We start from the raw sequence: 24,650 nt of genomic DNA, 5'->3' as shown, positions 1-24,650 counted from the left end.
GCGCCTTACAAAACTATTGTATCAAATTTTGATTAAAATCAAAATAACTTTGTCTTCCGGTAAATTCGAAATTTCCGTAACCCAGGCACATACACACTTTGACATTTACAGCTTTTTGTTCGAACCAAGCAATATATTTTTTTAATATATTTAATATATTTAAATAACAATAACTAACACCCACTCCTCATCATGTTTCACCATTTGAACTAAAAATAGAAGCGAGTATATTTTATTCAACACCAGTCGCTCACTATTACTTGAACTCCATATTGTATTTATTATGTCATTTCTTAACGATGGTGAACTACGAACCACCAGTTGTGTCAATAGAGTGAGAACTTTTCTCAAATCATCCGTACACAAAAAAAAAATCCAACATTTTGGATTTAAACCAAATCATTTTCAATACGATGATGAGCTTCCATTTTGTATTGAATTAATGGTATCTTTTCATATCATGTGGTTCGACACATAGCAGATGATCCTTTTGCGATTTGATGTACCATGGCTTCGGTTAATCTTGTCACGGTAATTATCTTGATGCGATTATCAGTGAATTAAATCTGAGATTATTTTATATTATCATGGGTATTATTTAGAAGCTTGCAATATTCTTAAAACTTTGTAATATTGGGTGTATTGTGCTAATTTCAATAAAGCTGAACAAATTCTCAATATCTTCGTTTTAAATTGGTATTTGTGTTTGCATTGTAACAAGTCTCCAATGTGTATCGATCGAATGAGTTTAGTTTTTGGCAATTTCATTCATATTGCAATAGAATGTGATTTGGATATGGCATTCAAAAATGGTAATGCAACCCGTTTCGGAATCATGTAATACTTACGAATAACAGTATCAAAACATGGTCTCAATTGATCCTGCTGAGACGTCGTCGTTTAATGGCAGTCATTCGGAATTGCATCGCATTTTAGTGTTTTTTTTTTACCTGTAAAACAGACATAAACATAACAAGTACCAAAATTACTACATAAACTGCTAACTGCACAAATACCAAACAATTCCGAAAATGAATAAAAGAAACTTATACATATACAAAAACCAGCAACGACGACAATAACGATGAATTTCAACCGGCAATAAACATTTTTCTCAACGGGTAAATGGAGCAAAAGCGTTTTCACCGAAGTTTGTTTAATTCCAGACTTTGTATTTAAAGCTTAAATTCGTTGCGATTTGCACGTTTACTGTTTGAATGCACTTTGAATCACATTTTGTTTGACTGGCTGTTCGATTCGAGACGTTTCGTTTGTTTTTCCTCGAGTTTGATTGCATTTGTTTTTTTTTTTTTTGGTGCCGCCGAAGAGTGGGAGTCCTTCGGGATTGCAACGAAATTGCCAGACATTATATGTGTCTACAACGACAATATTATACGACGAAACATGTATTGATTGAAACGCAATACATTTTGCGGAAGCTGAATAAAACCAGAATAAAATTTAAACAATCGTTGAATTGGTTCATGTGTGTTTATGACTTGCAGTTAAGTTTGAAGCGATTTTTTTCTTCTTCGCTCTCTCTCTCTTTCTCTATCTTCGTTTTATTGCTCAAAATTGAATTTAACATTTCATGAAGCTGATAGTGCGCTTCAGGCATGTATACAAATATCCGTTTGGTGCTTGTGCTTGTGCAATGCATTTGGTGCCCAATCCTATTCATACATTGTCGCAATTTGCATAATATGCATATTATGTAATAGGGGATAATGTTTATTGTATACAAATCAACAATTTCAAGCAATCTCGTTGAAAACTATTGTCTATTTTCAATCCATTTTCGGTATTGTTGTGTGAGAGACGTGCCAAAACTGCTTAAGGAATTTCTTTTAACGATCCATTTGCCGGGCTATAAACTAGCTGCAAACACATACATACATGCAGACAAAAATCGCGCGCAACTGTCTTTTTTTGGGTCCATTTCAAATGGTTTCGCTTATCATTTACGATTCATATCACATCGTCATGCTCTTTCACCAAATCGAGCCAAACCATTTCAGCTATATATTTTTTCTTTGTCGAAATAACTAAAGCAAATAGTTTTCGTATTCTTTACGAATAATATTTTGAGTAAGAAAAGACATGGGAGAGAAAGAGAAAGAAGGAGAATGAATAAAAAGAATGAACGCATCATTCTGCGAATGATAAGCAGCTAAAATGTCGATCTCTTTTTGCTTCATTGCGTTGCTTGAGTAGCAACAAATCTCGAATTCAGTTAAATATTCAAAATGAATATTTTATACGGATGCTTTGATTCAATGCTCTTACTTCTGCTGATGTTGCTCTGCTGCTTTTGCTGTTGATGCTATTCAATGGTATATTTTTCGCATGTTGCATAGAGTGAATGATTTTTTTTTTTTTTCATTTTTCGTTTGTTTTGCGCTTTTCTTTGGTTCTGATTAAATTCCCAACCAAATTGAGTAAACCATCACGCTGTGCACGCATCGTTCATTTCCACCAAAAACTTTCCATATACATAAATTCATATATTGCTGATGATGGCAGATCAAAACCAAACTCACAACCAAATGAAGTACCGCATGTGGAATATTTTCGGTTTTCGTCGCAAATTTCTCTCATTTTGTCTATTCACACATACAGACATAAACATCGAAGAGGTACTTTTGAAACAATGAAACATATTTCAAATCGCTACAGGAATGTGTATAAGTGCATCATTCACAAGCATTTTATGCAAAATTTGCAAAATGTTCGAGCTCAAATCAAACTTGAATACGGTTTGTTTTTGTATCGTTGCGCTATCATCATTGTCTCGCTGTGTTGTTCATCTCTGATTCGTTGTTATTTTTCACTTCATGGTGTATGTGTGTTTGTGTGCGCTTCTTTTATTTCAATTTCCTACGATTTTATGAACTGTTTGTAGATGACATGTCATGCCGTCCTTCACATTTGACACCATCTATCTCGTTTTCCGTATTTCAGCAATATTGTTATTAAATAGATACAATGATAAACCGAATAATATGACAAATAAAAAATGCCAAGAATTTTGTGGATTTGACAACAAAACAATGAAAATCTGGCAACAAAAGCCACTCTCTGATACACGCCCTCAACTGATCTCGATATGTCTCTTATGCGTCATTGTGTTCTATCTCTCTCTCTTCCTCATTCTCTCATCCATTCTTTTTCTTTATTCTCGTTCATTCATCTTCAGTCCATTTGCTATTGTAATGTAATAAAGATGATGATGTGTATAAATTTATTCTTGTCAATTTCATTTTTTTCACTTCTTTTTCTCTCTCTTTCTCTTTTCATTGTTGTGTCATTTATTTTTAATGTACGCCAAAACAAAAGGCCCCAAACAAAAAGAACAAGAACTGCCAAAAGAATAAGAAAGTTGGTGGAGCACACAAAGGGAGTCACAGAAAACTTCGAATGAAACGAATGCTTTTTATCATTTCTCATAATTTTTTTTTATTTTCCGTTGAACGGTGATTTAATTCGATGCCGAGCACCAAAGCAGACTGAATTATACACAAGTAATACATACTTCCGAGTAATAACAATAGTAAATGGAATTCGCAATGTAGACGACAATTGTGGGTACTGAATGGAAGAAAAATAAGAAGAAGAAGAAGGAGAAGAAAAAACACCAGCATCAAGAATCGTTTCGTAAAGATTTTCTTGTCGAGTGTGTACCAAGAGTGAAAAAGCGAAAATGAATGGGATGAGGCCGAGAGAAACGGAGAACAACGAATGCACATTGAGCACAAAAAACAAGAACAGTCGAATAATAAAAAAAGAACTTCTTGAAATGGACGAGTGCAAATGAAGAGAATGCCACGTCGATGTGCAAAAGATGTAGAAATGGCAACGAACGAATGGGAGAACTTGGCGAACAATTTATTAAAATAATATGATTATTTGTGTAGAGCAACAATTTTCCATTATAACTTTTTCCATTCTTATTTTCATCGTCTTTCTTTTCATCATCTTTATTCATTATTTTTTCACTTAACGTCAATTATTCCACTTTTTTGCTTCATTTGATGGCCACTCCACATTTTTTTCTTCTCTTGCTCTCTCTCTCTCTACATAGCGATTGTTTCCTTCTTATTCCTTTTGTTTTTTGCTCGCTTCGTTTTCTTCTGTTTTACAACTTGTTTTATGAACGGAAATCGATAAGAAAATTTTTGTTTGCGAAGTAATAAGGGTTGAAAGAGTGAGAGAGGGGAATCATATCAGCTAGCTGAAGATGAGGAGCTAAAAAGTTCTGATCATCTTGTTAGATAGCGTGCTGAATACCAATCTCCACACAGAGATGGTATAAAATTCGTTGCTGTCTGTTCGCATTTAGACATAGCACTTGTGTTGGTAAAAGTTTTTATAAAACAATAACAAAAACCAGAAAAACCAACGATTTCTTTTTGTTGAATCATTCATCGAAATGAATTTCGACATCGCTTTTACGTTCTTTCTCTCAATATCATATGTAATAATCACAGTATTGTATCCAGTAAATAGCTAATTTACTAATAGACGTGTATATACATATACCACTCAAAAACGCACACATTTTTATTCGGAACAATCAACCGCACGATCTTTGGCTGTGTGACGGAATTTTTCCGAAATATTTGCAAAGTTTCTTCGTATATTAAAAAAAAGCAACATTCATTAAGGATGAGATGACAGCAAATAGAATTTGGAAGCGGGTAGATAAGACAAAGCGCAACATTCGGTGTGAATGTGGTGTTAGGGTGCAGTGAATATCAAGCGAATGTACAAGATACATGCAAACAAGCGGAAAATCGATGTAAAAACAAAAACACAAGTAAATTGGCAATGGCAATGGTAATGACAACAACTCGAAACTTTGCTCATTCGCTTGCCTTGTCATGTACAGCAGTACTGCGTAACACTTTACATGTTTTACGAGCATTTTCCCTTCGTTTTGGTTTTTATTTATGTTTTCACTTGCCTTTCGTAATTCGACACATTCTCTCTCTCTCTCCTTCTGTCGCTACAGGTTACTTTTTTGTTGGGGAGATCTTCGCCATTCGCATATCTATGTGTCGCACACGCCAATATATTTTTCCGTTTCTTTTATAACATTCTTTATTCTCAGTTTGGCGAAAAGTTCTTTCCTCTCTCCGCTCACTCTCTCTCTTCCGTACTGTTATGGCGCTAATAGACTCGGTACATCATCTCATTCTTTCTCTCTTATCGCAACGAATAAATTTCCATGGTTAGCATTTTCATTTTAAAATGACAACAATCTTTCCGCAACGACTGAATGAGACAGTGTCACTCGCAGCATAAAATTACACGGAAATAAGAGCAAAATTGTTTCAATAAATATGGGAAAATTAGTTTTATCAGTAATTGGCCAGAGTTGGATTAAATTTTCATGAATTTCATGAAACGGTATATCGCCTATCAAAAATTACATAATTTCCTCGAGGATGTTGTTCTGCGATAGCAACGAGATAGAATCCAATTGAGTTGATTCCATTAAAAGAAACCACTTATTCTGCAAACAAATATATTCAAGTCAATCCCGTTTGAATGTACAGAAAGTGAGATAAGATTATGAAACTTCTTAGAAACAGATATACTTTACAATTTATTTGTGATCGATAAATGCAACGCATCGCTGAGTTCAATTTCTTTGACTATAATATCAGATAGATGAAATTGTCTCGAGTTACAAATCGAAGTAAGAGCTCAATACGACTTTATGCACTTTGATCGTTAATCAAAATGAAGTGATACGTGTAAACTTTGAATACATGCCAAACCAAAACCAATTAGGCAAGCATTGGATGCTCTAACATTCAAACAAACATCCGAACGCAGTACTTTATTGCAGTAAAAGTGTTCTTCAATGAAAGAGACCCAAGCAAAAAACGAAACACTAGGGGATCGGATCGCGATCAGAACATCGAGAATTTTACGATATTTTAATGATTTGCTATTGAAGTTGCTATTCACAAACAAGTCGCAAATAATTCGCTATAAATGTTAGGAAATTTGTATCTTTTGTATTTATCAAATTGTGACAACTTATTGAGATTTGTTTGCGAATTGTTTGAATTATTTTATTGAAGTAACGACTTATTATGCAACTTCAACGAGTTTTGTCCATTTTCAAACAGATAATTTCCCCTAGATGAAACAAATTAGTTTGAATGATGGTAAAATTTGATGAATTATACATATTCCATCACTATTACAGTACAGATTCTCGATTTCATTAAGCCAGGTTCAAGTCTAGGGATTCATTATCACAATTCTACAACCAACAACAACAATCACATAATAATTCATTAAAATTCATCGAAAGTCCTCTATGAAATGCAACAAATTTTATTTCATTTACAAAACTTCTTCAAAAATGTTTTCTCATATTTCGCAATTAAAATCCCATATGCGAATCACAAACCTTTCCCCATAAATTTAATTTAGTTTGTTTCACACATACATACAGTATCCCCTTGCAACCTTTCAATCTTAAAGGTACGATCAATACGATTCAGATCTGTGCATTTGCAGGTGGTTCGATGTGAATCGAGTTTTCGAAAAATCCATTTAAAAGATATATTTTGGCATATATCTTCATTATCAAAGCATTAACTATGTATCGAATGCCAAAGGGTGGCCATTTGCAGCGCCAATTAAAATTAAATTGCATCTACGATGTTCATGAAGAATATATATAGATTTTTCGTCGAAAAGGGCAAAAATTTCAAACCCAGCACACCACATTGCACTGTTGCAGTGAAAACACACGACGCTTCGCTTGCTTTTCATTCGAGATTCGTATAAGATAGAGTTTTAATAAACCCAAAGTGCAATAGCTTAATATTCGACTTGTGCACATAAATATACTTTTCAATTCGTTTCGATTCGTTTGTATAATGGTTTTTGTTGTTTTGTGTGGTGTTTTTTTTGCAGGTAAAGAAGGTGTAACCACAGTGGCTGTTAAAACATTGAAAGAGAATGCAACGGACATCGAACGAAATGATTTACATTCCGAACTACAGGTAAGCTTACATTTTACTTTTACACTCTGTATCACTTTACCGCCTCTCCCACCCCCAATTGGTCGTATTCGACTCAATTCACATTCATTTTCAAGGAACAACAATGGCTTTATTGCAACAGGAGAAAGTAAAATTGCAATACGTTTCACGATTACTCTCTGGCAGTGTATTAAAAAGTGGTAATCCTTTCTCGCGGATCGTTTCATGTGAGTAAGAGCACAACGTTGTAGAAAGAGACGATGCGATGGATCGAGAGAAAGAAGTTTTATTTCATTTTATTATATCAGCTATTGTAATATGGAATCATTTATCAATTTCGTACACACTGCACATCGTATTTCTGTGGCAAATTTTCTTTTCGCTTATTTTCATTCTCGTTCTGACCGGGTTTTTTTCATCTTCTTCTCTTTTTCTGTCTATTGGTCTTGCTCTCCATCTCCCATTCTGTGATACTTAATCCGTATGTCATTTCACAATGCTCCGATATATATTTTATCTTGCTTCGCAAAGCGATACGATTCCATTGTAGATTTTTATTTTTGGTGTGGTTTGCAACAAAATGCTTGAACAATGAAATGCAGCTTAGCGTTGCATTGTGTATTATATTTCAAATTATGGAATTCGTGTTCGTTTTTTTTTTCTTCACCTCTCTTCTTTCGTACATCACTCCCTCGCCTCACACAATACCACATTTTGGTTTCTATGCACTTTTCATTCGCCATGGAAACCAAAGTGAACGATTAGCAAACATGTTTGCTACGTGAACGGAATCGTTTACGTCTTTCTGGTGCACATGCTTCGACAGTAAAAATATGCTTTGAAATCATTTGGCGAATCTTTGACGATAAAAGTATAAAGTTTGATGCAAAAATATGTTCGAACGTAACGAAAATTCCACTGTAGTTGTGAATTCTCTTTAAGTAGATTCGATTAAAAAGCGACATATTATGTTGGAATTTTTAAGAATATTGCGCGAATGTCAAACATATCGAAAATATGCGAATAAAATAAGCGCTCGGAAAATACCAATTTTGAAAAAAAAACCGAGAAGGAAAAACAACAACCAACACCGTCATCTGACAAGAGAATACCAGGTGAATAAGTTAGACCACCATTTACGAAGAACGAACATGTTTTGTGTTGTATATTTACATTAAACGCAATAAGTTTTTCAATTGAACTTTTTCCCAGGCGCGCCGTTAACGTCACCGATACCATTCTATCGATATAAAATATAAATTGGAAATGTTAGCAATGCACTTCGTCGAAAGACATGAATAACCGCAAAATGCTCGCACATATTGAATTTTACATCATTTTCGCCCCCCCTCCTTGTTCCCAATACGGTTCGTGTGTGCGCGCTTTACGGACTTTTTCAATTTATCGAAAGAATATTTTCAACATTCATTCATAGTCATATTACTTTAATGTTGGGGTTTTTTTCGGCTGTACGCTTCACTCAACGTTTCATGTGCCATGAAATGATGTTGAAAAAAAGGCGATAGAAACCAACACAAATAATATATATATAAATTGAATATCTGAAGAAGACAAAAAAAGCTCGAACAATCAATTTGAAAATCGAATAGACGTAAAACACACGGTGCTCACACACTTGCTAATGTATTGAAATCAAAAGAAGAAATAAATATTTTAACAGCCCCTTTCAATCGAATACACAAGTGAAACTGGCGGTTAAGTACATTGAACGTCAGCTTATTTTATCGTGCGTTCCATTGCAAACACTTTTCCGATATGTGCAATGTGTGTGCTTACACAAAGCGCCTTCACATAAGAAAGAATAATAGATTTTAAATTGGCTGTTTCTTTATATTGTATGTGCATTCGATGTGGATGTTTCGCCTGTCGCGCTCTTATCGCTGCTGTTGCTGCTTGCTATTTGATTGAATCGCTTTTGTGTTCGATTTCATATTGAATTTTCAATTTTTCTGCCAATCAGCATCGAATTTACGCAAAAGAATCGAATAAGTTGGGAAATAATGCAGCTTTTAAAGTTAAACTTCAAACTCTTTATCGAATTTATATTTTTGTATAGTTGATGTTTTGAGCTTTGATCAAACAGACACCGCATGCAACGGCAAAAAAAGTTTTTTCTCCGGTTTTATTCCAATAGAATTGGTATGGATTTTAATTTTGATGGAATAGCACTTTCATGCATCTCAAAAACTATCTTCAGAATAAAGAAATGCTTCGACAAGAATATGTCTAGACCAGATATTTAATTGGATTTTAAGCATTCTTCCATTTGGCTTATAAACTTTGTTATAAAACTCGTTATCAACCGTTATGTGGCTTCAAATTGGATTACTGACTATAACACAGCACACATAGCACAGCGATAGAAAATTTTATTCACATTTTTCATCGAACACAATTTTTACTTATATTTTTAGCATTACGTTCATATATTATCCAAAGAGAGTCATCAATTCATTATGAACTTAATTCGAAATCCTTTTAGCAAAAAACTTTCACTAATATAGTCAGAGGCACTCATCAACACGTTCGATTTTCATGTTGTACTGTACACCGTACAATGTTTCGTTTCAAAATAAGCAGATTGCTACGGTATCAACATGATAATATGCCAATTTACAATCTTTTCACCGGTTTATTTATCCTGCTAATGAATTTTCGAGATTTAAATTTTGCACTAAAATTGTTGAAGGTAACTCTTCGGTTTCATGTCTCTTTATGTGTAAAAGCGAAACTTCATTAACTTTTTAATGGCGATTCGACCATTCCAAGAGGTTAGTTTTGATTATGAAGAGTGATTTTGATATACTCAAGCCAAAAGTGCACTGTTTTTTTTAAATTTTAGTTTTTAGTTTATTTCAGTTGAATGTTCTCAAAGGAAATAATTCTCTTTATGCTCGGCAGCAGCTCAAAGCCAGTTTTGTATTTATATTAAGCACACATACACATAAAGAGAAAAGTGAAACGAGTGAAAGAAGCTCAACTTTTGTTTACCTTTTTACACTTGTGGCATATTGACGAGCTGCAGTAAATTCAGTGGCCTCCGCCCGAAAACTCACAAAATTTACATACATTTACCAAAAAGCTCTGAGTATTTTCAATCTTATTCTGTCTTTGCTCTCTCTCTTTCCCTCGATCTGCACAACGAATGAGAAAAACTTTTTCCCGAATAGAATTCACAGAGGAAGCGGAAAATGTAAAAGTTTCAGCTTTATTTACGATGAGTGCGCGGATAAACATCACCTCTCGCCAACAGTTTTCAGTCACTTTGTGTTGTTCTTTCTTATTTCTCGAAAAAATTATTAACTTTGCCTTTGGGAAGGCATTCAGCGTAAAATGCGTGAATGTTTTCGATCAAAAAGGACCGTGCCATTGTGAGCGACTGCATGTGTATGTAGTTCGGAGTGTTGTTGTAGTGATTGAGTATTTTGTAAACCTGCAAAAACTTGAATTTGATCCGTATCTTAACAAAAGTTCGAACGGTGAATTGGGCTATGCCAACGTTAGATTTTGACGTGTTGCGTCAATATTTGAAGTATATTTTCTGTTTTCGTTTACATTTTGAACTAAATTTTCTGGTGCCAAGAAAACACCGTTTCAATATTTATACGTAGCAGTTCGACTTAGACAAACTATATGTATGGAAAATAGCATGTATATTTTGACCTGAATTTTGGCATTTGAATGGAAATTTATAATTTATCGAACCAATGTCACCATCGCTTGAATTATTTATAGAAAACTAAGTTCCGAAAACTTTGCCTATACAAAATTGTCAACCTACCGAAACCAATTCAAGTTGTCAGACAATGTAGAGAGTATCTACCGTGAACTGTTGATATAACTGTCAATCCTTCGACAATACCTGAAAACGAAAAAAAAATATTTGTCATTGTTTGCTTATAAAATGGTTCAAATGGATAGCTAAATTTTAAATTTGATTTTTATTTTTGAAATAGGTAATGAAGACATTGGATCCGCACATCAATGTTGTCCGTTTGCTGGGCTGTTGCGTCGAAAAAGAGCCGATTTTCGTCATTATGGAATATGTGAATTGTGGCAAACTACAAACATACCTACGAAATTCACGGGCCGAACGGTAAGTTCTACTTGTTCTTTAATGGTTTAAAAATGCAAAATTTCAACTACAGCGAAATGCGCGAATAAAAGCAATAGTGTATACGAGATCTAATAAAATGGGAATTAAGAATTCGACGACTCAAAACGACAACGAAAATATCCCGAAAAGTTTGTAATTTGATAAAGTTTTCATGCTCATGAAATCACTCAGCTCAAAATATCAAACAGTTACATTCGACAACTTTTCAAATTGGATTGAATAACTTTTCGATTTTAAAGTGTATTCAGATTCTTTTTTTTATTTCGCTTTCTATTTTTCATTCTTTCGTTGGTTCCCGTTCAGTTTCGTGTCGTGTTTGAATAATAGAATGCTGTGTGCCATTTTGATTCTCTATCTATTCAGCATGAAAATGAATTGGTTGGCAGTATCGGTGCAACCGTTAATTTAATCACAATCTGCGCAAAAGACATTTAAATTCCGATAAATGTCGATAGAATGGGTATATACAAGTTTTACAAAAGTACAATCAATACTCGAGTCGATTGGGATGGGATGGTGCAAAGCGAATTCATTGGAAAATTATTTTCATTATTGGAATAATAATAATAATCTTTTTTCGTCTTCTTCTTTGTTGGTGTATACCCGTATTTTCTGCTATCTTAAACCTCCAACCAAACAATCCGTATATAATCGATAAAAATAATATTTTCTTTCTTTTCATTTGTAAAGTTAAAATGAAGTTTTATCTCTTTGACAATCTACTTTGTGTGTTGTATCAGCGAAAATGAGCCGCCGTATAAGCACCAGATGATCCAATGAATTGGATCCGTTTTTTGGTGTCCTTTTTTTTCGCTTTTCAAATGCACTGAGCTTATAAAATGCTTTTTATCATCGCTGTTATCTTTCACTCACATAACAGATTAATATGAACTACGTTGAATATTAAAAGAAAGACGATCTTTGTGTCTGTGTACGTTTTACGGTTCAGCGAAACTGTATCCAAACCAAACTGGTGGAACGGTAATGTGTACGTTGACCGAATGCGGGGGTCGTTCGTTTCGTTCACCACCATCATTATTAACATTATTGCCAGTATCGCATAACTGACTTTGTCATTTTTATCCATCGGATCAAATGAATTTCAGGTTCTTGTGTTGTCCTTTAGGTGGCTCTCTTTGGTCGGTTTGTGTTTCGTTTTTAATTTTTTGTTCTGCAGCTAAATGCTGAACTTTAAAGTGAAGCCGTGCATCAAATACCGTGGTGATGGTGTGTGGTGGTCGACCGAGTGCTGTTGAGTGGATACGCGATTTACAAAGACGTCTCCTAATAGCATAAAATGATTACATTGATCACAGCAAAAGATACGCTCGCATGTTATTGTATAGCAAATAAAACATAAATGAACCCGCAAAAACGAAAAAAGAGCAACACAGAGAGAGAAAGAGAAAGAGAGAGCAGCAGCAACAAAAAGAATCTTAATTCTGTGAGCCTTTCTTTAGCTTCTTCTCATCCCTTCCTGTATAAAAAACATAATAATTTGTATGTGTGTTTGTGTCTGTTCGGTTGGATGTTCAGTGGAAATTGCTGTATGGCAAAAGCGCAGAATAATTTTCCGTTCTAATAAATATCTCGTTAATTTTTCTCTCATCTTCCTCTTCCATCCTTTGTACTTTTCAACCCGATTCAAAAGCAATGATAAGAGTACCGCTGAAAGATACTCTGCCTATGTGCCACCCATTTGGCTCCAATTCGTTCTGTCTTTCTCGTTTTTTTTTTATCGCATTTTTATACTGTTTTAAAAAAAACGCCGAACTTTCTCGTTCGATTCACTTCCGTCCATCGAGCTCATTTTTTTCGAATATATCATCCGGTGCGCTATGGGTTCCCTTTTAAATCATAACACACACACACACCGACCGACCGAAAAAGATTGAAAAAGTGCTCTTCGAAAATATTTGCGCACCGCTAGTCAACAATTCCAATTTATATCAACCTCAAAGAAAATTCTGCTGAAGACGAAAATTACTAACCGGCATTAAGACCAGCAACTGAAGCAAAAAAGAAAATAAAATATGAAAAACCCATAAAAAATGTACGCTTTCATTTTTCTTTTTGCCCGAAAAAAGTGTGCACAAAGTGCGAAACTGTTGTGATACTATCGCCTTCGTTTTATGAGCAAACACAACAACAAGCACAATATAATAATTAATGAAAATCTAGACGACAGGCGGAAAAAAGAGAGAGCAACAACGAGTGGACCATCTATTTTGACAAAAACACAAGTGGGTGTGAGAATGGCCACAAGCGACAATGAGTCACTCATTGCGACTCTTTGTAAGAGAAAATATCTCATTGCACGCAATTGCTTTCCCTATCCGGTTTGTATTCTACTTTTGAATACTTCATATTTTTTTCGACCCATAATCATAAAGCTTAAAAGCAGCAAAGAAGAGCGAAAGAGAGAGAACAAATGTAATCTCAATTGGTAACCAAAAACCATCATGGAAAAAAAGGATAAAATAATTCGAATTACTTATTAACAGCAAGAGTATCACAAGCAATTATTTTTGTCGGTATCGTTGTTGCATGGGGGTGTATGGATGTGTATGTTTGATCATGAATGTTATTAGAATTTGTAATTTCCAACGAATCAGCATTATGCAAGAACCTTAAAAGCTTTGGCTTTATTTCAATGTCCTGTATTTTCTTTTTTTTCCTCGCATGCCAATTAAACGGAACCGATTTTTTTTCGAATTGTATACACAATAGTATGGATCACAGACAAGAAAGGGAAACAGATTCCCATAAAAATGTGCCAAATATTTGTTGCTGTTTGATCATTTCGAATGCCAAGTCAATATAACTTATAATTAAGGGCACAGGCAATCAAAGTCCAAACAAGAGTGTGAGAGAGGGATATGGAGGAAAAGATAGAAAATGACACACACACAGAGAGGAAATGTGTTACATTATTCAGAAGTATTGAACGACAACAGTGAAATTTAATATCGGCTTCAATGGAATTCCAGCATTTGCGGTAATTGTATTTTGAGGCATTTTCTCTGCCATGAAAATGTGAAAATGTGCAGTTGGGATTGCGTACCGAAGCAAGTTGACGCAAAGCAATAATAGCGTAGTGAGAAACGGGATGCTGGCACTGCCATCGACATACTCACTACACATTCGACTCCATAAAACGGCTTTCACAAAATATATGGTATGGCGAATGGTAGTAAAAAAAAAATTTGAGACAGAGTTGCATTTCCACATTGAAATTATGTGCGGTACTTATTAGTTAACGATTAAATCGCTAGAATGAATTTTCCAACGCGGAACATTCTAATTACTTTGTGTTTTTGTTGCTCAATTTTATGAAATTTTGTTATTACTTTACTATATTTTGCGACTCAATGCCGATTCTGCTACGGGCGTTTCGTTCATTTTGTAATATTATTATTTTTCATTGTTCCATTGTATGTTTGCCATTTGATACAATATTTCCATTGCCGCACAGCTATTACCATCATAGAATCATGAATGTAGCCCCCAACCCTTCCTCTCTCTCTCGGCATGTGTATTTTGTGTTTTTCTCATTTTGATGCGATTCATCGTCTTTCTCTCTTTCACAACTTTTGCATTAATATATATTTACACAAAGTGGTGACACTCTTTGGCTGCGAGAGAACTATCAACGTAAGAGTATTGCAATCGCCTATCTCATTTTCACCATGGAAAATTGAATTTGGTTGTGAAAAGGATGCCAAGTGTACATTTTATTGAATGCAAAGTGAATAACAGCCGGTTTACATATGAAAATGTTCATAAAAGTGGCATAGACACGCACATATGGGCCTGGTAATAAAGGGATTGAAATTGGATTCTCTCTCTGGCGGAAAAGACGACAAAAATCTCTCTCTCTCTCTCATACACACTCTTCCGCTCTCTATCTCTCCGGTTTTCTCTGCGAACGTAAAGACTTGATAGGGAAAATGAGCGAAAAGCTTTTAGATTATAATTACTGTCTGCTTTGTTTGCCATTATTATTCTGTGCTACTGACGCCGTTCCAACTGTTCCGATTTAATAGCTGCCAGAGACGACTATACTGCCTCTGCTGTTGCCGCTCTTCAGCACTATTTACTCAATGTTTAATTAAAATCATTGTGGTATTGTGTCGCATGCACACAAAACGCACTACATCTCGAATATAAACTTGAAATACCGCATCCAAAAGATTTGCACATTATTCGCAGTTTTTTTTTGTGACATTGTTCGCTGAATTCATTCCAGTGGTTATTTAAAATGTTTGTAAACCATTTTCAGCGACTGCGTGAAATATTTTCAAGCATAAAGAACAGATCGATTGGCAAATTGGAACAGTGTAGGAGTGATAAATGAATCACAGTTAGAAACTCCATTTTTGGCCACCACCTCCATGTTGAGCCGATTAATTGAAGAAAAAGAAAATTAAGTATTAAGTAACGAAGGCCAACGTGATTAACTTGATTCAAACCACTCGAGTGACTCTCTCCGGGAAACACAATTTTCGCCAAACCAATTAAAAACAATAAAGTACAGTGCCGCCCAATCAAAATTCAATGCTACTTTATTATTAATGCATCAGAGATTCTTGTGTTTCCAAAAATAAAAGGCGAAATCACAATATTTTTGTGATCTCTTCAAAAACCCACATGTAATTGCCAAGCAACACTGTAATGTGTAATTTTTGTGCACGCAACAATAAGAAAATTAGGAAAAACAGACACATTAAAGGGAACACAAAGAGGATACGAAATTATGATGCTCAAATGAACGTCAAACACGCCATCTCAGTAGTTCGCTTGAGTGAGCTAAATTGCCACTTTGCCGCTAATTACTCACATGTTAGGGTGGCTCAACACAAAAATCTTGCCACACGAACATATTCTTCTTCAATTTCAGTTCTTATTACAACCACTTCAATTCAGTTTCTTCGTGTGCAAGTGAAATTAATGATTTAGTATCTGAAATATGCACAGATGTGCAAATATTCCAGCTTGGAGTTCATTTAATGATTTTTGAACGGTCAAGCGGTGATATCCGCCCAACGTTGCTTTAAATCCCCACATTTGAACTGCGAACCACTCCAAAGTGCAATAATGTTATGTTGTCGTTGATTGGTTTCGTGTTCGTGTAGTGTCCTCCGTACGTTGGTAAAATCATTAATTCCAAAATTGCTGAATGTTTAACGAAAATGCTCTCTCTTCATAAAATGTTGAATATTGTATGTTAAATTTTCGTGCAACACGCTATCACAAAGCGAACACATGCACACATTATGGCAAATTGTATATCGTACATAAAATGCCATTTTCTTTGTGTATGTGTAATAAAATTATGCAGGCAAAATGTGTGCTATCAAAGAAAGTGCTGAGCATCTTTCGACTTGCTCTTCATCTGCACTCGCATGAAAAATGAATGTCGAGTCAAATTTAAGGAGCATCGCGCGGCGTACATTTGAAAGCGCACCCAAAAATACGAATGGCAAAAGTGTTCGTTCGGTAAATTTTCCAGTCAAAAGCTTTTCGGATGACTTTTCATCCGTGGTTATTGCATGCATAACAAAATAATTTGATCCGAAAATATGGTAATATGTTATGTCGCGTGCACATGTGATAATTTCTCGGTACCTTTCGAACGTTCACATTAAAATGTAACTTATAATATACACGACAATCATTCCATAGCATGTAAAAGCTTATAGCTGATTCAATCTCCTTAACACGTACAACATGCTGTAACGAGCGCATTACACAATGACGACACACCATCTCTCTATCGCAATTTATACACAAACACATTCAATTTAATTGATTTTTGCTTTTGTTTTTCGTCGTTGTCACATTTTTGGCATAACGTACATGTCATTTTCGTGCTTATATTAAGTTTTCGTGTGCTTTTTATCTATTCAATTTCTCGGTTTTTCTCATCCACCACCCCCGGCCCCCCACTCTGGACAGGCATTACGGCAATACACATGGAAAATCAAATATTTTAACATCAGGTGATCTGACATCGTTCATGTACCAAGTGGCAAGAGGAATGGATTACTTATCATCGCGAGGCGTAAGTAAACTTATTAGATACACTCGAATGCTTTCATTATTCTCTTATCTACATTTGAAAATTGTTCAACATTTCACTCTAGTGAGCGCACAGTAGCACATTATTGAATTAATTAAAAACAATTGAGATTTCGTGAAGATTTCAAAAACAATTTTTGTTAATTTTTTTTCTAAAGTTGTTGTTTTTAATTTATTTGAGCACGGAATTTATGCGCTTCGCAACATTTTCAATGAAGAGAAGAAAAAAAAACTTTTCAAAAGTATTCGAGCGAATGAATTTGAAGAATGCTTCGCTTCAGTCGAATCGTATTTTGGTTGAAGAATAATATAAATTTATAAATTTTTTATTTTCAATTTTCGTTTGCATTTGCACAGATAATTCATCGTGATTTGGCCGCTCGAAATGTATTGATAACTGATGATCATACATGTAAAATCGCTGATTTTGGTTTTGCACGTGATGTGATTACGTCGAAAATCTACGAGCGAAAAAGTGAAGGAAAATTACCAATCAGGTAAGTTCTGGGCAGAAATTTGCATTTTAATGTTGATTGTTGATACATATCACATTTTTTCATGTAGATTCTGTTGAGTAATTGATATTGATTCGAAGTGAATGTCATTTCGTCTTCCAAAGGTTGAACTTAATCTGATTGCGGTTGACAGCTGCCGCGTTGATATTCAGTAAAAAAGAGGAACAACATGTCAATCGAAGTTCGGTTAAGTTCGACTCTTTGAAAACGACATGACATTTGAATTCAACAAAAATTTCAAAACGACTACCATTTTCAGTGGATATATATATACACTTCCGGAAATGTAGTAAATGTGAACGCGACCGTGTTCACATATTTTCAACTGGTGATAACGATTTTCCTCGCCAGAAAGTTGGAAGTGGAAATAAAACGAAAGATACACTCGCTTGCGAATCAAAATAAGCACAAATTATGTAAATTATTCTTTCTTTTGCATGGAAACGTTAGCGCATATATATCCGTAGGTGTTTTAGATGATAGAAATGGAAATGTGTTTTTATCCGTTTGCATGCATTCACCGTAGCCATTGGCCTGTGGCAATGCAAAAGCGATTTTATCGACCTGTATTTGGGGGAACTAATCACATTTTCTTTGTCAAATAGAACTGTAATCACAAAAGTACTGTACAGATTTTGTGCCTGCTTTGATGTCTACGATTTGACATTTATGTTGATCGCCTTGATCATATCAAACACAAACATTGCCAACGTTGATTTCCCACTTTTATTTGCAACATTTTTATATTATGATACGCTGTTTGCACACAAGCGAAACAGTGATTATTTTCCTGAATGCGGTTTATCTTAATTTGAAGCAATGAAAATGTGGTAAAAGGCTGATTCAATGTTTTCGCCCATAAAAACGGATATAACAACGCACAATGAAAAAAAATGTGCTCATATCATACACTTTCACGGTTGATGAGATGAGATGCGTTCGACAGAGAAAGAAATAAAAAAAACCTTTGAAAATCTCAAGGAAAACGGCTTTGTCAACGATGCTCATGCATTCTTCAGATTAAAATCAACAGAATTGGTGAGTGAGAGATAGCGACAGCAACAGGATCGAAGCAAAACACTTGGAATATTGTATTTGCAAAATAAACCGGTTCCAATAAAATGGTTCGTGCTTTGGATTCAAACAGGCTTTTAAGGGAGTCGATTCGGTCGTATGTGTGTTTGTATGTTATACTATGATATCTGATATAACGTGCCACACATTTAATACAAAACGTTCGTTCACTTCGCTTACTATGTGTGTGTGTGATGTTTTCTTTTTGCAAACGTCATTTATTTGGTGGCGGAAAAATGTCAAAAGACACCCGCATAGAATGAAAATGCGGCGAGTCACTCACAACACACTAACACGCACTCAACGACCGAGCAGCGGAAAAATTGCTTCAATTCACCAACAACATCGTCGTTATATTATTAGAATAAATTTCTGTTGTTATTCTCGTCTCGGCAAAATGTTATAACGTTGACACGTTAAGATGAAAGCACGAGTTTCCAATTGCTTAGGTTACGCACACACACATACCGAACGAAAGTTGGATGTTCCAAGACGGTGAACGTACGTGAATTGGTTTTCCTTCCATCTATCTAATGTGTACTCTTGCGGCAGTGCTTGTTTTTCGTTTTATTATCTCATATCAGCTCATTTTGTTGTTGTTCACTTGACAAAACTATGTGAGATTATGTAATTCTATGCCTAGTCATAAAACAGTTTTATTTTTCTCTTTTTTCTTCTTTCTTTTGCTTCTTTTCTTACAATTTTCTTTACATTCATTTTCCCGCATTCACAGGTGGATGGCAATCGAGTCACTTTATGATAATATATTCTCTGTCAAGTCAGATATTTGGAGTTTTGGAATTTTGATGTGGGAAATTGTCACATTGGGCTCAACACCGTATCCAGGCACAGCTGCAGCAGATGTCATGCGAAAGGTAAGCAAGACACTCGCGTGTACAAAAAAAACTTTTTATGTTACAGCGAAAAATCTCGCGCGGCCACTTTTTGTTCAATTCATTGGTTGTCATCACATTGGTGCAAAAGTGATGGCAAACTGTGTTACACACAGATAGAATATTGTTTCTTTTGCCATTTTTATCGTTACAACTATTTTTCTATCTGGAGCTGTTTAAAATTTGCATATTTTATTGAGCTGTAAGCAGATGACTCCAAAACTTGATAATGATGAAGAAAACTTCTTCTTTGTAATCGAAACAAAAAACAAGATGGCACGAGCGTACCACGAATCAAATCGAGAGACGGAAGAAAAAATCATGAGGCATTTGGCATGACACACACACACACCCATATCAGACAATATTGTTTCGATGTCATCAGCTGCGACAAATGTATGCATAAAATGTGAATAAATTGATAAGAGAAAATCGACTTCGCCGCCGCTTGTATTCTATGGAATTCAAAATGTTTTTACGTTGTTATGTGCAATCGACGATTTGCATTTTCTCTTTTTTCTCACATCTTCTTTGTTGTCGGCGAGTTCTTTTTTTTGTTCGTCGGTGTTATATTCATGTTTAAATTATGTTCTCTTCTATCTTTATCCTTGCACCGATTTTCAATTGAGCCAATTGAACATTTTTTTCGCTTAACCATTCGACGACACCGTAAATTATACGTCATATTTTGAATTTTAAAACGTTCTTCATCGTTTTATGAAGCCAAATATGAACGGAAGAATGATTTTTTTCGTCATGCTTAAGCAAAACATGCTAAATTTATTTCGTGCATGCCAATTGCTGTTGGGCTCATGGTTTTCTTCGGTCGTTTTTTTTGTACTGCTTCAATGGCAGTACTTCGTTTTGATTGAATATAAATGATTTTAAATCGAAATCTTTCTGGCTTTTCGCGATTCTTTTACAACTTTCCGTCTCTCTCATTCTCTTTTCATTCGTGTAAATAATTCTGTTGGAAAACATGCATTGCATTTGTTATCCAATCCAATTTCAAATGCAGAAAAATTGTCTTCGCAATTTGAGATTTATATATTTTTTTTGCCAATTTGTTTTCGGTTGAATCGTGTACCTTGTGTGCCAATAAAATGTAAACCGGATCAAAATTTGAAATTCACGAATACTTTTGAATTGATTATAATTCCGAAAACTGGATTTCTATTCGATTCAGGAAGCAATTTTCAAGCATTACATTGACGAAAATGGGATTTTTCGTATTCAAAGGCACAACGCGAATTGAATCTAATCGATTGCATTAAAATGCAACTGTTGCAATTTGATGAATGCTATCATTACAAAAATCATTGTCTTTTTGAAATGATAATTTGGTTTGGATTTCGAATTCCGTTACATCCGGTGCTGCTTTTTTTATTTTCGCCGAAAATGATTTCAATTCAGGCGAATAAATCTCCTTTTTTTCCCAATAACTATTACCTCCGAATTTCAATTCCATCCACAGCCAAAATGATAAAATTATAGATCCGTTTCAAGTAACTTACGACATTGTAGTTTAAGTTAATAATGACCATTGATTATACCGTTTCAAATGGTTTTGCGAAAATTTCCCTGCAATAAAATATATTTTATTGGTATTTATTGTTCTTTCTCGTTTTTGATTTCTCTTTGTTATTGCTTGCACATACAGGTACGTGATGGTTATCGGCTGGAAAAACCGGAACATTGTCGCAGAGAAATATATAACGTAATGTACTACTGTTGGTCTAAGGATCCTCAAGACCGTCCGTCTTTCTCCGAAATAGTAAAATTGCTCGATAAATTATTGGTAACCGAAATGGATTATATTCAATTGGAACACTTTCCCGATCACAATTATTACAACATGCTGAGCGTAAGCGGTGAAAAGCTTTAAACAATCAACGACAACGACGACAGAATAGCAGTAGCAAAACGAGCAGCATCGACAAAAAGTCACTCACGGCAAACGAACTTACACAAAATCGAAAATTTAAATTAATTATATTGCTACATTTTGATAGAAACGTAATTTATTTGATATTTATAAATAGTGTCCCTATATCAATCACGAACAAATGTCACGTGAAAGCGAATAAGAAGCCAATGACACACGAATAAAATAAATCAACTTAAAATCGATAATGTTAAAAGTCGTGAGCATAATTTTAAAAGAAAGGGTCATTTTACTATCGATTTGATACGATATTGTGCGTGTATTTGATAGTATATTGGCTCGAATCTCACCGAGTTTATAAGGTAGAACAAAGCAAAGGCAAGAAATATCTTAATTTTTAATAAGTTAAATTTATTTATTGTGCCTCAGAGAGGAAAACAAAAGTTATAAGCACACATTAATAATCAGAATCCCAAACGTAACAATTGTAAGCTTAGCAACTGAATTTTATTTTAGTATATCTTATTTAGAAAAAAAAAATCAAGTTTTAATTAAGCCAATAAAATGATGTTGATATATACGCGAACAATAAAAAGAAGAAAAAAAATACACGAAACATAAAAAAATCACGGCATTCTTTTTATTTAATATCTTGAATGGGAAATTGAATTTTTGTTATATGAAGAACGACGTTTTTGAAATTACAGTCACATGGCAATGACAGATGATTTGGAGCAATTTAATTTCTTTCTTTGATCTCCAAATTTATTTCTGGAACAATATTTTATGACCTTTTTACTTATGTAATAATAATACTATAAATTGATTCGTTTTGGTTTCTGACCTCTCAAAATTATAGTAAATACCTTTGAGTTGATTGAATTTTTTCGAAAATTGGAGCGTGCGCTTTATGTAACACCTGCTATTTTGTTGGTATATTTAGGTGGTTGATTAAAAATCTATGTTTCTTAATTAAACACGGCCGTAGCCAGCAGTGAACATTTGGGTGAGCTCGACCAATTTTTGGGTGAGCTGCAGTGGCGATTTAAAACTTTGATGGGCTCTGCGACGACTAATTTTTGTGAACAAGGGAATTCCATGAAATTTTTCTATTTTGATAAAAAGAACCAAATTATGTTATTTTTCTTTCGAAATTTACATTACGAACGTATATGAACCAGCGTAAATTTCAAATTTTCATAATTTTTTTTTTTCAAATAATTTCTTGTTGAAAATTCGGAAATATTTCAATTTTTTTGGGTAAGCTCGAATAGTTTTAGGGTGAGCTCAGCTCACCCAAGCGTGCCTATGGCTACGGCCGTGTAATTAAAGCTTGCCACACGATATTATTTGAAGTAATTTTACTCTCTATTAAGTCTAAATTAATTACTGACATGAATTGATTCACCTTCGTTTCAAATATTTCGAGAATTGTGGTAATTTTGTGTGGGCTACAGTCACGTTTACATTAATATCATTAGAACGCGGTTGAGATCCCAAAGTGGTCGAACATTGATTGAGTAAAGCTCATTACACCTAAATTGCTTTAAATCCATATACAATGCGATCCATCTCTATATCATTTATACCAACAACATTCTTCTTTTGCGGTCAACGACTCGTGATGCCGGAAATAGGTCCAACGTACAAACTAATCTAATTCACTTGTGCTCATTTCTTTCTTTCGGTTGGATCGCTTTCCCAAAGAAGCTCTTCATTTTTTTTGTCGCTTTGTCCATACGAAAATGAAGGACATTTTTGAAGTTTCGGATGGAATTTTTATGTGTCAATTATCATCAAGCGACAGATCTTGATGCTGCCATAGGAATCAAAATTCATTGTCAAAGCCATAAGCACTTTGGTTTCACGCCGTAATGACCATCTTCATGTTTCAGGCAATTTTTCTCTTTGATTGTTAGCAGCGACCAATTTTCGTTGGCGTGCGCTTGTGTGTGTGTGTGTGTGTATTCTGGGTGGTCTGGAAATGGTTTCGAATGTCACAACACATCCAATGAAATAAGAGGAAAATTCGTGCTGACATCACATAAATTAAATTTAGTTGGTTCAAGCGTGTAAATGCGAAAATGGTGAAATGGCTTATGATAGTTTAGAATGACATATGGCTCTCTGTGCGGTTCCATTTTCATGTTATCAATTCTACTTTATCTAGCCATTTGAATCAAACTAATGTATATGATATCTTTTATAAAAATTGCTTCCATTCGAACGAATGAACATTGTTGTTGCGTCTATTTTTCGTTGTTCGGTTCGGTGTTGCTATAGCAACAATTGCATTGGTGTGAAAATGTCCATTTCCTTGATTATATAGATTTTATACGCTCACTCATTACGTTTTCGTGTCTACACTTGTTTTGGTCTCTTCTATCTTCACTTCGTACAACCGAACAAAGTACCAATTAGGGCACGTACCGGAGTCAAAGAGAAAAATACAGAGAAATAGAGCAAAAAGAAGAAGATTGAATGAGTGCAGAGCGAAAAACCTTGCACTACCGTTGCCAAAAATTGTTTCCAAGCTTTATCCTGCTGACGGTTGCAAATGCACAAATATTTTTGCGCTTAAAATTTATTTTCCAACCGAAGTGTTGCATATGGGTTTTATCTGTTGTTAAAACTAATCACAAAAGTATTTGCAGTTGCTCTGGCTACTTATAAAATGTTATCATTCATCGGATTAAAATCTGTTCACTCGAATAATATGCAAAAAACAGAAAATCTCTCTCATTTAACAAACTATAACTCCAGCAAATGGAGGAAAAAACGACGCCAACAAAATACAACATAGCGAATATTTATGATTGTAATATTTTGTAAATGAAACACTTCGACACAATGCAAGCAATACACAGTTATGGAAATGGATAGCGGCCAGTAACTGGAAAAAATCTTTACGCTTTTTCCACACTTCGTGTGAAATCTTCATCGCTCAACGACTTTCTTTCTCTTTTTTTTTTTTTTTCATTTATTCAAATGATTTTGCCTTCGGGAGTGCATTTCCAGGGTAACGCGCACAGCTGCATATTTTAACATTGTTTGATA

The 24,650-nt window shown here is 34.7% G+C and overlaps 2 protein-coding genes across 8 annotated transcripts in view; one reads left to right on the top strand and one right to left on the bottom strand.

The window, feature by feature from the left end:
* LOC116347608 (tyrosine kinase receptor Cad96Ca) overlaps positions 1–22,089 on the top strand; it is a 39,789-nt gene extending 17,700 nt beyond the window's left edge. For all 5 annotated transcript variants that reach the window (XM_031778282.1, XM_031778281.1, XM_031778279.1 and 2 more), the window contains 6 exons: positions 6,940–7,028; positions 10,985–11,124; positions 17,104–17,209; positions 17,584–17,723; positions 19,549–19,690; positions 21,369–22,089. In XM_031778282.1, coding sequence (XP_031634142.1) covers positions 6,940–7,028; positions 10,985–11,124; positions 17,104–17,209; positions 17,584–17,723; positions 19,549–19,690; positions 21,369–21,593 — 842 coding nt within the window. In that variant the 3' untranslated portion in view covers positions 21,594–22,089. The remainder of the gene's footprint in view (positions 1–6,939; positions 7,029–10,984; positions 11,125–17,103; positions 17,210–17,583; positions 17,724–19,548; positions 19,691–21,368) is intronic.
* Positions 1–24,650, bottom strand: part of LOC116347607 — a 92,105-nt gene that overhangs the window by 34,132 nt on the left and 33,323 nt on the right. For 2 of the 3 annotated variants that reach the window (XM_031778269.1, XM_031778271.1), the window contains one exon: positions 10,810–10,890. The gene's annotated coding sequence lies outside the window, so the exon portion shown is untranslated. Of the gene's footprint in view, positions 1–848; positions 951–10,809; positions 10,891–24,650 lie in introns of all 3 variants that reach the window. The other variant, XM_031778270.1, reaches the window with a different exon arrangement.

Source organism: Contarinia nasturtii, unplaced genomic scaffold (genome assembly GCF_009176525.2).
Source record: "Contarinia nasturtii isolate CC-2019 unplaced genomic scaffold, AAFC_CNas_1.1 Cnas_scaffold_1964, whole genome shotgun sequence".
NCBI classification, from domain to species: Eukaryota; Metazoa; Arthropoda; class Insecta; order Diptera; family Cecidomyiidae; genus Contarinia; species Contarinia nasturtii.
This window is presented reverse-complemented; position numbering and strand designations above follow the sequence as displayed.